Raw genomic sequence first — 14,309 nt, forward strand, 5'->3', positions numbered from 1 at the left:
CCGCCAAAGCCATGATAGTTCGAGGCGGTTTACAACAAGATGTGCTGGACAATCAGCGAAGTGGTTACAATAAAGTTATCGAATACAAGCTTACAGAGTAGAAGAAGTGGAAAGTTATAAGATTCTTAGGTTACAAATCGACTAAACAAATTAGCCAGTTAGCACACATAAGTAAGGTTACCAGATTTTACTTTAGTAAAATCTGGACCCCTAGACCCACCCCCCAGTTCCACCCATTCCCACCCCATTACACCCCAATAGTATATTGATTCTACACCCCAATAGTATATTGATTCTACAGCCTCTGAACAACGGATACTTTTATCTATGCTGTTCATCTGCAGTTCATATAAATCTCAAGGGGTCGTGTTAGAGATGTGATGTGGACAGATCTAGGGTTATGACTTGGATGTTTTTCTGACATAATCAAATATTTAAGAATACATCCAGGGCACAATAAGTGCTAAAAAGATGCCTAAGTTTACCAGATGATCACTGGAGAGATGTAAACATGACCCCCCCAACTGACCTCCTACCCCCCTCCCAAGATGTGAATGAAACAGTGCACATCTGCCTAAATAACAGCTTCAGATATTATGGCTAGTCCTATTAGAGCAGCAAGCAGATTCCTGGAGTAGCCTAGTGGACAAAGTAATGTACTACAGAGATGGGAACTCAGGCCCATAATCCACTCTAACCACTACACTTACAGTGGAATTTGTGAGCTTTACAGAACTAATCATAGTACAGAAACACTACTTGTCACATTACTAGATACAGCCCGACAACACATCAGTAAAGGAAAAAAAATGATATTAATACAATTAGACCTCTCCGCAGCATTTGACCTAGTTGACCACACCTTATTACTACAAATTCTTGACGCCATAGGAATCTCAGGTAAGGTCTACAAATGGTTTCAGGGGTTCCTCAAATCTAGAACCTACAGGGTAAAATACAATGATATCAAATCAGAACCATGGACAAATCCCTGCGGAGTTCCACAAGGATCACCTCTCTCACCTACGCTCTTCAACCTCTTTATCTCCTCCCTAGGAGCCACTTTAGATACCCTAGATGTCACATCTTTCAGCTATGCTGATGACATCACCATAATCCTCCTCTTCGACCCATCAGAGACCACCACCACAACAAAGCTAGAAACAACCTTAGACACAGTAGAAAAATGGATGATGGATCACAAACTAAAACTAAATTCTGAAAAAACAAAATTCCTTTTGCTCGAAAAAGCCCAAACTCCTACCATCACTGAACTGAAAATCAAAAATACCAAATACCCAATACAACCCGAACTAAAACTACTAGGAGTTACGATAGACAGATGTTGCACAATGCAGCCCCAGATCAACAAAACAACCCAGAAAGCTTTTCTAACCATGAGAAATCTCCGTAAAATCAGAAAATTCTTTGACCAAGCACAATTTAGACTAATCGTACAATCCCTAGTCTTAGGTCTGCTGGATTATTGCAACTCCCTATATCTTCCTTGTCCAGCCACTATGATAAAACAACTCCAGACCATACAAAACACCGCCCTCAGATTGATCTACTCACTCAAAAAATATGATCACATAACAACTGCCTTCTTAGACTCTCACTGGTTACCCATACAAGCACGAATCCAATTCAAATTCCACTGCCTGATATTCAAAGCATTACACGGCTTTTCCCCCTCCTATCTAAACAACCGCTTAAACCAAATCTCCACCTCAAGACACAGAAGAACCTCGAACCCTTTCGCCTTCCCCCCACTCAAAGGCACACAACGCAAGAAAATGTTTGACAACCTTCTGGCAACACAAGCAGCAAAAATCAACCATTCCATCTCCAATCTTATGACAATATCAGACAACTTCAAAACATTCAGAAAAGAAATCAAAACCCTGCTTTTCAAAAAATTCATCCAAATATCTTAACCCCTCCTCTTTTACCTCCAGAAGATTCACCTACCTTCAGATAACCTTCCCCCAAATTACCCACCTTAACACCTTCCAATTAAACAAATACCATAAATAGATTGTAACCTACCCTCTCTAACTGCATTCCATATGTATTTTTCATACAGTTCTTCACTGTCAGTTTAATTTCCATCCTATAAGTTCACATAGAATTTTTCTTTTTTCAACCATCTTTATTTTCTCTTCTTTATTAATTTCCAGGTACTTTAGTTAGATTGTGAGCCTTCGGGACAGTAAGGGAATTTTTTAAGTACCTTCTTACTTCTCATTTATAATCTTAATGTATATTTTCTTCAAACCGCTTAGAACCTAACGGATGTAGCGGTATATAAGAAATAAATTACATTACATTACCCCATCCTAATTCCACAATACTCACATATAGGTGTCACCTGCAGGCATAAGGGCTGTGGTGTGCAGTTGAGTACAGTGGGTTTTGGAGGGCTCACCATAACAATATAAGGGGGCAATGGTGAGATATGAACCTGGGACTTTTTATATGAGGTTCACTGCAGTGCCCCCCTAGGGTACCCCGTTGTTCTGCTGCCAGTCGTCTACAAATAGGGCCCCTCCTGTATCCCAATGGCTTGTTCTGTGTGCAAACACGACCATTTTTTGAAAAAGCAAGATAAATGTTTTACAGCTTGGAAAATGAGAGTGTTTGGTACTGGATTTTTGTGTATACTCCGCAAAATGTCTGATGTGAAGAAGAAGGGTTACCTTTGAAAGCTCATCATAAAATGCATTGTGTTAGTCCAATAAAAAATATATTGGTTATTTCCTTTGTTTTTTTGTTTTATTTCTATATATTACCTTGTTATTGGAGATAATAAATATATACATGCACTATTTCCATTGGATACAAATCCATCTTTTGTATTCATTGTGGATAGCCTGAAAGCCAGACTCATCAGGTCTTACCTAAGGACTTGGCTAAGGCCACAGGGTTAACCGGTGAAGCATGCAAAAATGAGAGAATTGCATGAGCTATACGTGAATATATATTTATAGTCTTTTGTGAAGTGTTTAATTTTGCTTTGGTTTTGATACTGTAGGAATGACTTTACCAAGTCAAAAAGGTGTGCTGGATTCATTCAAAACCAACGGAGAAAGCAAGGTGCTGATAGCTACGTCAGTTGCTGATGAAGGAATTGATATTGCACAGTGTAACCTTGTCCTTCTGTATGAATATGTTGGTAATGTCATAAAGATGATTCAGGTTAGAGGTAAGGAAAATGGAATTATGGCATTGCTTTTCTGATCTGGTTAGACTCTGAATAACTTCAACTCACTAAAAAGCACTGGGCTACCTTCTACCTATGGTAGAAGCACCAAATTGTTCATTGATGTGCTTTTTACAATATGTCAACCAAACAAAAAATGTCAGGGGGGGGCAGTTCCAGATAGTTTTTCCTGTCTGTTTTGTATTAAAGAAGCGTGAGTTCTGTGGAGGGTTTGGGTGGATTGTTGGGACTGTGATGCTCCTGATATTTGGTTTGTAATCAGAAAAATTTCAATAAAAAAAAGGAAATGCCACAGACAATACATGTGTGTTGCTATAAATGAAAACATTAGTGTACAATGTAAAGCAACACAAGTCTTTTTAAAGGAATGTAATGTATTTCAACTCAATAATAAATATATTTGCTTGTAAAAAAAAAAAAGAGTCAGTATAAAATATCATAGTATAAGAAATAATTAATATATTTGTATATTAGGGGTGCCTGACAAATGGAAAAATCAATAAATATTTTAAACAAAAGTTACATTACTGACAATGGTGCTATTCTTCCTTTACTACCAGGAGCCATGTGCTCTTTAGTGAAAGAACATAGCTGCATTTCTAAGACAAGGCAGGTTTTTTGACATTTTATTTATTTATTGAGATTTATTAATCACCCATAAACCTATACAGATTACAGCATAACATACCGTATTTTTCACTCCATTAGATGCACTTTTTCCCCCCCCAAAAGTGGGTGGAAATAAGGGTGCATCTAATGGAGTGAATACGCAAAGCGCCTCCCACCCCCATTAACTTATTTTAATGTTGCTACCCTCCCTTTCTTGCCAGCCCTTTTCCTCCTCCCTGGGGTATGCGAGGGGGGGAGGAGGAAAACAGCTGGGACCTGCCTGCTTCTTGCCGCCTGCCTGGGGAGTGAGGAGAGAAAGGCCGGGGCCTGCCTGCTGCCTGCCTGGGGGGTAGGGAGGGAGAAGGGAGAGGCCAGAGCCTGCCTTCTGCTTGCCTGGGGGGGAGAGGCCGGGACTTTCCTGCTGCCTGCCTGGGGGGGGAGAGGCCTGCCTCCCTCCCTACCTACCCACCCTGTCACTTGTCCCTACCTGCCTGCCTGCTCTGTCCCTGCCTGCCCTGTCCCGGCCTACCACTAGACCACCAGAGGGGGGACAGGGTACAGAGCCTGGCAGGGAGGGGGGACAGGGTGCAGAGCTTGGCAAGGAGTGTGGGGTTGGGTGCAAAGCCTGGCAGGGAGAATTTGGTTCAGAATGGTTTTTTTCTTGTTTCCCTCCTCTAAATTTAGGGTGTGTTTTATAATAATAATAATAATAATAACTTTATTTTTCTATACCGCCATAGTCAGGCGACTTCTAGGCGGTTAACATGGTAAGAAGGCTGGACATTCAGCGAATTACAAGAGGTCTTAATGCAATACAATAATTCTGCATACAATACAATACAATGAGTCTGAATACGACGTCAATCTACACCTTGAACAGGAAATGAATTCCAACGTGGCTGATCTCCTCTCCTTCCTAACATCCCTAGGTTTCCCTAAACCACCCCCTACAAAAACCCATGACAAAGGCCATCACCTAGATCTGATCTCTTTCCTCCCCAACACCTCTTCAACCCCCAGCATTAGCCTTAAAGAAGAAAACTGGACCACCACCCCCTGGTCTGACCACCTCCGTTGCAATTTCAAATTACACTGGCTTAAAATACAAACTAAAAAAACAACCAAGAACCATCCACAAAGAAAAAACAATATGGTCTAGAGGCCAACTTAACCCAGAAGAATTCTGGTCCCACTACAACCCAACATCCATCCCAGATCTCGACCCTAATTTCATCTCAGACTGGAACAACTTCAGCAATACGACCCTAAATGACATTACTCCACTGAAACTTTGCAAGAAAAAACACCGCTCCTCTGCCAAATGGTTCGATGCTGACCTACTTGCCCTCAAACGTGAAGTATACAAACTGGAAAGAACCTGGTGCAAAACAGGCACAAACACTGACAGACACTCATGGCGAATTAAAGTTACAGAATACAAAAAAACGATCAAAGAAAAGCGCCACAAGCACTACTCCCAATTTATTAACACCCCATCCCTAAACACCAATAAACTCTTCAGACTAGTTAACTCCTTATTTGACACCATCCCACATAAAAGCTCCCCCACCGATCTATCACCCTCCCCTTGTTCAAATCGGTCAAGCCGTTTTTGCGTGATCGCGGCACATACACACACACATACCTCCGATTTTATATATATATAGATTATATATTATATGTGTAACTTTGAGGATTGCTCCCAGTTCGCCCTGCCATTTCCACGTCTCCTTTTTAGCACTGCACGTAAATTTTAAGCATGAATTCCACACCTAAATTTGCACACACAGATTTAAATTAAAGTCAAATTTCAGTAATAATTTCTTGTTATGAAACCAGTAATCAGCACTGATTGACTTGTTATTCAATTAGTTTACTTATTTATTCAATTTTTCTATACTGTTCTCCCAAGGGAGCACAGAACAGTTTACATAAATTTATTCAGGTACTCAAGCATTTTTCCCTGTCTGCCATAAGAACATAAGAATAGCCTTTCTGGGACAGGCCAAAGGTCCATCAAGCCCAGTAGCCTGTTCTCACGGTGGCCAGTCAAGTTCCTAGTACCTGGCCAAAACCCAAGGAGTAGCAACATTCCATACTACGATCCAAGGCAAGCAGACTATGGACTTTTCCTCCAGGAAATTTTCCAAACACTTCTTAAAACCAGCTACGCTATCCGCTCTTACCACAACCTCTGGCAATGTGTTCCACAGCTTAATTATTCTCTTGAGTGAAAAAATATTTCCTCCTTTTGGTTTTAAAAGTATTTCCCTGTAACTTCATCGAATGTCCCCAGGTCTTTTAAATTTTTCATGGAGTGAAAAATCGATCCACTTGTACCTGTTCTACTCCATTCAGGATTTTGTAGACTTCAATCAAATCTCCCCTCAGCCATCTCTTTTCCAAGCTGAAGAGCCCTAACCTTTTTAGTCTTTCCTCAAACAAAGGGAGTTCCATCCCCTTTACCATCTTGGTCGCTCTTCTTTGAACCTTTTCTAGTGCTGCTATATCTTTCTTGAGATAAGGAGACCAGAATTGAGTGCAATACTCCAGGTGAGGTCGCACCATGGAGCTATACAGAGGCTTTATAACATTCTTAGACTTGTTAACCATCCCTTTTTAAATAATTCCTAGCATCTTGTTTGTTTTTTTTGGCTGCCGTCACACATTGGGCGGAAGGTTTCATCGTATTGACTACAATGACGCCTGACTAGCTATATTGTGTGTTATTTGATTTGAAGCAGCTCTCTGATCTAGCTGTGCATGCCTTCAAGACCACTATAATTCCATCAAGTCTTTTCACCCTCTTGTACCTCACAGCATCCTACAGTACTGTACCTTATTTCCCATTGTGTACCATAGCACTACCACTCAGCATGTGCTGAAATACTCTCCCAGTCCCCTGAGTCTAGGGAGCACTGGTTGAGAGTGGATTCTGGTAGCAGAGGCTACAATTGTTTCCAAGCATTAAAGAAGATTTGGTTAAGAATCGAGTCTATTCTGGTGATGTTATATGCTTACGGTACTGGGTTTAAGCTACCTCTTAATCCCCAGGGAGAGGTCAAAATACATGTAGAATTTAGTAACATAGTAAATGATGACAGATAAAGACCTGAATGGTCCATCTAGTCCACCCATTAGTTATACCCATTGCAAATACATGATTAAATTAACTTGTCTCTTCTTTGATATTTCTGGGTCATAGACTGTAAAGTCCACTTGGTATTGTCCTATGTTCCAAATGCTGAAGTTGCAGTCCAAGCTCACTCCAGCCTATCTAACCATCCTGTTTGCAGGTTGGCTAGTAACATCCTCATGTTCCAATTTAGTGGAATTCCCATTGATGTCCTCCCCAGCCCATCCTACACCAAATCACTACATATGGGACACAGACCGTGCAAGTCTGTCCAGTACCGTGTACGTGCATATTTTATAAAATGTGTGTAAATTGTAGCACTGCCTATGTCCCACCCAAACTCCTTCCCTAAACATTTCTAGTTTTGTCACTTAAAAATAAAAGTATGTGCCTAATTTCACCATGCATACTTTTATGCATGGGATAATTGAAACAGTAAGAGTCCTTTTATGTGTGTATACTGGCACATGGGTATGAAAAGTCCTCAAATGAATGGGTTTGGATTTGATTTAATGTTATCTGAACTGTTAACAACATGCCATTTTCAGTAATATTTAATGTCTTCTGGTAGGTCGTGGAAGAGCCAAAGACAGCAAATGTATCCTGGTGACTAGTAAAACAGACCAAGCTGAGAAAGAAAAGATTAACCATCATCAGGAAGATATGATGAATAAAGCTGTTAATGAGTTACAACGTTTAAGTGAGGAACAATTTTTGAAACAGGTAATCGGTGTTTAAAACCCCTCCCCACCCAAATTAATGCATCCTAAGCAGGATATCACATACAAATTCCTAACCCCCTAACCCACTGTATTTCTGTATTCTGGGGCTTCCTTGTAGACCGAGTTCTACTCTAAGATATTGGGAGTCCTTCTCAATTCCTCTCTTACCTTCAAGGATCAAATAAATTCTCTGGTTAAGAAATGCATGTTTAGTTTACGAATGCTGAGGAAGGTTAGACTCTTTTCCATCATCAACATTTTTCTGTTTTGGTCCAGTCAATTATATTGTCCCAGATTATTGTAATGCTATTTATTTCTGAATCACAAAGATCTGTCTCCAAGGATTACAATTGATTCAGAATACCGCTGCAAAACTGATTTTTGGAAAAAGTAAATTTGACCATGTGACTCCTTTGCTTCTGAGCCTTCACTGGCTCCCAGTTAATCTCAGGATTTAATTTAAATGTGTTTGCATCACTTTCAAAATCTTATATGGTATTTTTATTCCCCTTGTTCCTCTGTTATGGAACGTTTACAGATTATCCTAGGCATCCAACAATTCAAACTCTTCCTTCCGTCCAGAAAAGGAATTAGAGTCAAGATCTTTAGCCAATCTTTGGCTAAAATTCTCTCAACTATGGAATGAACTCCCCTTAATTTTGAGGAGCCCCAGTCCTTTTCAATTCTTCCGCAAATCTTTAAAAACTTTTTTCTATTTGCAAAACACTTTGAAAATTAATCCTTTCAAAATTCTTGTTTGTTTTTCTTTCAGTATTTTTAAATTATTGTTAACCAAGTTGAGCTTCCTTTGGTTGATGACCCAGTGTAAAAAGCTAAGTTTTAGTTTAGTTAGAAAAAAATAAGGTTTGTTTTAATTAATTTGCTCATCTGGTGAGGCCTAAAATGCATTTCTAGTGCAGTTTGTCTAGTGGTACTGAACTCTTGCATCTTGTGTCCCAACCAGCATGTTGCTTGATGAAAACTGTCAATAATGTTTTCCAACCCCTCCTCCTTTCCAGGGAGCTGCTCCTGCCCCACAGTTTTTCTGCAAGCAAGTTGCTCAGAAATATTTTATTATTTTTAGGTAGTTTTGCTCAGTTTTCTTGGAGGCTTGGTGCCGGAGGTTCCCACTTGGTGGGACCTCTGCCTTGGAGAAGAAAGAGACTTGCATGGCTGAAATCTGCTGCTACAAGGATCAGCTCTTCAGGGACACCTAGATAGCCAGCCTGCTAGGATTTTGTTTTAGAGCTCAGGGGCCCTGCGTAACTGCACACATCCCTGATTTAGTCAGGAGCTTGAACACAGGCCATGTGGGCTCCTTCCTGGCTCAGCCGGGATTAACAATGGGCTGGTTTCTTGGTTCTTCCCCTTTTGCAGCACAGTTTTCCAGGGGTTGAGGTTGTCTGACCTTGGTTCAACTGGCAGCCAGAAGACCAGGTTTGTCCAGTGAATCTGTGAGGCAGATTTCTTCTTCCTTTGATTCCAACTGAAATCCTATGCTGAAGCAGGCAGGGACCACATGGCACCGAAAGTAAGGCTATTGAAGTCTATGAGCAAAATTGGAGGGGGGGGGTGAGGTGGTGTTCCTTAAAAGTTGAAGTTTCTGAGACCAGGCCCCCCACCTCCAAATCCATTTTCCCTATGACTTTTTCTTTTAAGGAGGTCTCCACGAGCCGTTTTGGGCACGATTTTTCTGACAGTGGTCATATTGGATTTTAAACAATTTTTTTTTCTTTTGCCCTAATACCCCTATATCATGCCAGATTTTCACTGGATGATCGGCTGAGGAGTGTCCATGTCCCATGTGCGTATAGGGGAGGGGCAGAAGCCTTGGGTTCATTCTCCCTGAGTCCTCCAGGGTTGGGAAACCACAGGAGGCACATCCCCAAAGGAAGAGACTCCTTCCAGGACCCTCCAATTCTGTATTGGCCAAGCGCAGTTACGTGGGGACCATGGATCCCAGGAGGACCAACGGAGTTCCTGCTGGTCATAGAGGCTCCCAGTACAAAGCTTCATGCTGGATTTTGTGAGCCTTATGTGGAATGCTTATTTAAACTGCTGAGGGTCCTCAGTACCTGTTAGCAGCACACCAGTGATGGTGGCACAGATGTTTCTCCCGAAACAGGCACCCCAGCCAGATGAGGACATAGACTTGGACCAGGAGGTTCAGTCTCTCTCAGACTGAGAGGATAGCAAGCCTGATTCCATGCCACTTTTATCCCAGGATGAAGTTTCCCTGTGGAAGGACAGCAGTTATGAGGTGGTGGTGCACATTGGATCAGGTGGAAGACCCCGCAGTGTGCCAATTGTTCAGTGTCTGTGCTTTCAAGTGTTATTTCCACCTCATTGCAAGAGTTAATGTTGGAAGTTCCATCAATTACTTCTTCTCAGTGTTCAGTTATGAACAGTTCTGTGACTCCAGCTGCATTTTTTTCCTCGCATCCGGACATCACTAAGCTAGTTACTGACCACTGGGAGTTGCCAGTGGGATCGCTTTAAGTGGCTAAAATTATGGCTAAGCTGTATCAGATAGAGCCAAATTTCTAGCAGTTGTTTGTTCAGATGAAAGTGTATTCACTAGTGACTCAGGTCACTAAACGAACCTCCCTAGTGAAGGAGGACTGCAAAGTGGACTTGCTCCTCAAGCATCAATTTGAAGCTTTGGCCCTAGGCAATAAGGTGGCAGCTGCATCTTCCTTTGTTGCACGCACTTGTCACACTTGACTCTCTCAGGTCTCCGATCCAGTAGATGGGGAAGATTCCCAGAAGCTCCTTTCTGGGGTAAATTATATTGCTGATGCTCTGTATGATCTTATCAGAGTTATGAGCAAGGTCTCTGCCTATGTTATCTCGACAGATGCTTTGGATCAGACAGTAGGCAGGAGGTGCTACTTCTAAAGCTATTCTAAGCAGGCTTCCTTTTCAGGGGCAGATACTCTTTGGCAAGTGCCTAGATGACCTAATGGCCAGACCTTACCGGAGAGCAGACCCCTATTAGCCTGGAGTTTGGGTTAGAATAATTTTCAAGGCTTCCAAAGATTTTGTATGTATTCAGGAGGCCAAACGTTGTAAAAACCCTTTCAGGGATCACGTCAGAGATTCAGTGGGGGTAGGAAGCAGCAAATCCCAGGCTCTTGCCCTCATAAGCCACTAAGAAAGCACAATGATGCCAAGCCAAAGGCCAAGCTCCCCCTGTTAGGAGGCAGGCTGTCAGCCTTTTGGTCAGTCTGATCTCCAATTGAAGCAGACCTGTAGGTTCCAGATATGATCCAGGAGATGTACAAAATAGAGTTCTGTGCCCCCCTGCCTGATTGCTTTGTGATGTCTTCAGCCGGCCGTAGAGAGTCTTCAAAGTTCAAGCTACAGTGAAAGTGCTCCTGGCTCTTCAGGCCTTAGAACCAGTTCCAGGCGCAGACTTGGGCTTGGGCAGATACTCCATATACTTTATCATGCCAAAGAAGGACTCAGATAACTGCAGACCGATTGTAGACCTCATCAGTTAACGCAGCTCTGAAGATATCACACTTCCTCATAGAGACCGTTGGGTCAGTCATAGCGGCTGTGGCTCCAGGGGAATTTCTTGCCTCCCTAGATTTGATGGAGGCCTATCTTCACATTCCCATTTTCCCAGCCCACAGGAGGTATTTGTGATTTCATGTGGTGGAGCTGCATTTCCAGTTCTCTGTGCTCCCCTTTGGCCTGACCACAACACCTCACACCTTTACCAAGGTGATGGTAGCGGTAGCAGTGCACTTTGGCTCTGTAAAGCTGGGATACAGGTGCATCCATATTTGGACAGTTGGCTCATCAGAGCTCTATCCAAGGAGGAAGGCAAGCTGGCAGTTTCAAGAGTGGTACAATTCCTTCAACTTGGGGATGGATAGTCAGCTTCAAGAAGAGTCAGCTGGAACTAACTCAGTGCCTGGAATACCTGGAAGTCATGTTCAACGTGGCTTTGGGCCAAATGTTTCTTCCAGAGCTACGCAGACTGAAGCTCCAGAAGTAGATTTTGGAGCTACTCCAGAGACCAACTTCCACTGCGTGACATCTGCAGGTCCTGGGGTCAATGGTAATGACCATAGAGGTGGTTCCTTGGGCCAGAGCATATATGAGACCGCTCCAAGGCTTTCTCCTCTCTCGCTGGTCCCATCTTTTTGACTCGCTGTTGCAGCGGCCGTACCCCTTACCTACAGAGAAGAGCAGCATGAGGTTCTGGCTGAGGCCAGCTGCTCTTTAAAGGGCATGTCTCTTCACATCTCCTCCTGGGAGATACTAATGACTGATGCCAGCTTTTACAGTGTGTGTATGTGTGTGTGGGGTGTCACTATAATAGATGTCCAGTCCATAGGCGTAGGACCCCGGCTCAATAAACATGGTACATAAATCGCTTGGAACTAAGAGTCATTCGTCTAGTGCTTCAGACTCTGGAGAAGTCTCTGGAGGACAAGGCAGTTGGAGTCTTTTCAGATAATGCAACAGCGGAAGCATATATCAATAGACAAGGAGGCACTAGAAGTACCTCATTGCGTTTGGAAGCTCAACTTCTCTTCCAATGGGCAGATGCAGACTTGCAGGTTCTCTCGGCCATGCACATAGCCGGAGTGGAAAATGAGCAGGCCGACTTCCTCACTTAGCAGAATCTTGACCTTGGGGGAATGGTCTCTGTCTCCACAGGCATTCGACGTTATAGTTCAGCGGTGGGGGCCTCCACAGATGGATCTGATGGCTTCAGTGGTGAACACTAAGTTGCCTCATTTTTACAGCCGAAGATCTGAGCGTGGAAGTAAAGAGTTGGATGCATTAGTCTAACCATGGCCAGAGAACAAGCTCTTGTACGTGTTTTCCCCGTGGTCCATGCTTGGTCGAGAGTTATTCATGGGATTGTGTTCCATCCCAGCTTGGTAGTCCTAGTGGCGCCTGATTGGCCTCACTGACCATGGTATATGATCCTAGTTCTTCTTCAGAGGGTCAAAGGCCTCAGACTTCCAATCCAAGTGGATCCTATCTGTTACCTCCTGCTCCTGTATACTTTTTCATTCAGAACTTTTGAGTTCAAACTGAAATTTGGATGTCAGTCAGACCTTCAGAATAGTCTATTTCTAGAGCACATTGGGGTATTATTTGAGCTCCATAAATGTTTCTATTTGACATGATTGTTTCATTGTTTTGATTGTTCAGTTGTTTTAACATGTTATAATTTCAGAGCAGAACAGAGTTGTAAATCGGGGAGTTTCCCCATAAACCTCCTTCACATCTCTTTCTATATGGGACTATCGCCTGCTTTGGTACAAACTGATAGAGGCAGCAGAGCTATCTAGTGAAGGAGGAGGGATTAAAAAACTGGAATGGATTTCTTCTGCATGGTTTGCAAGCATGGGAGGACATTACTCGTATGTCCAGAATGACGTACTTATCTACTAGAAAAGAAATCTAATCTAATACACAATTTATTAATCGCAGTATGCCAAAAAGATTCAAGGTGATTTACATCCAAAGAAGCTGTAAAATCTACAGGAGAATACAAAAGCAACCAATTAAAATATCATACCATGAATATCACAAGTCATATAAAAAAAGTTTTCAAATTTTTACAAAACCTTAAGTAATTGATATTGATCCTAATGTTAACAGGTAGATTATTCCAAATTGTAATAGCAGCGTAAGCAAGAGTTGAGCTGTCATTTATATCGTACTCCTCTAATCTGTGGAAAATGTAGTAATAAAGTACCACATAATCTGGTGGAAGAATAATGCAAATGAGAAAAAAGCAAAATCAGATTATCTGAAGAGTCAGTCTGTAATATATGATGAACTATGCAAGCTGATTTAAACTTAATTTAGAAACTGACGGCAGAAAAGGGCCACGGCCCATCCAGTCTGCCCATAACAATGACCCACCCCTACCTTCCTCTATGAAGAGATCCCACGTGCCAATCCCATTTTTTCTTAAAATCTGGCACGCTGCTGGCCTCAATTACCTGCAGTGGAAGATCATTCCAGCGATCAATCACTCTTTCGGTGAAGAAATATTTTCTGGTGTCACCATGAAATTTCCCACCCTTGAGTTTCAGCGGATGCCCTCTCGTTGCCGTGGGCCACCTCGATACGGCCCGTGACATATTTGAACGTCTCAATCATGTCTCCCCTCTCTCTGCATTCCTCGAGTGAGTATAGCTGCAACTTGACTCTCAACCGATAACCAATGAAGATTCTTATAAGCTAATGCAACACTTTCATATCTTTTTAGACCAAAAATTAATCTAACCGAAGTATTCTGGAGCAACTGCAATTTTTAAAATCAGTTTTGATGTTAAGTTCAAATATAAAGAATTACAGTAATCAAGTTGAGGTAAAACTAACATCTGAACCAACAGTGCAAAACAATGATTAAAAACGCATAATTTCACTAGCCTAAGGGCTCCTTTTACAAAGGTGCGTTAGGGTCTTAACGCGCGGAATAGCATGCGCTAAATTGCCGCATGCACTAGCTGCTACTGCCTCCTTTTAAGTAGGCGGTAATTTTTCTGCTATAGCATGCGCTAAAAACGCTAGCGCACCTTAGTAAAAGGAGCCCTAAGTTTCCTTATAATATATAAAATCTTCCTCCATAAATTAGATA

The 14,309-nt window shown here is 42.1% G+C and overlaps 1 protein-coding gene across 1 annotated transcript in view; it reads left to right on the forward strand.

Moving 5' to 3' along the window:
* The window catches only part of DDX58 (DExD/H-box helicase 58), a 117,511-nt gene that overhangs the window by 88,683 nt on the left and 14,519 nt on the right, over positions 1-14,309 (forward strand). Inside the window, exons 16-17 of the mRNA XM_033926722.1 lie at positions 3,035-3,205; positions 7,540-7,691. Coding sequence (XP_033782613.1) covers positions 3,035-3,205; positions 7,540-7,691 — 323 coding nt within the window. The remainder of the gene's footprint in view (positions 1-3,034; positions 3,206-7,539; positions 7,692-14,309) is intronic.

This window comes from Geotrypetes seraphini, chromosome 1, assembly GCF_902459505.1.
Source record: "Geotrypetes seraphini chromosome 1, aGeoSer1.1, whole genome shotgun sequence".
NCBI classification, from domain to species: domain Eukaryota; kingdom Metazoa; phylum Chordata; class Amphibia; order Gymnophiona; family Dermophiidae; genus Geotrypetes; species Geotrypetes seraphini.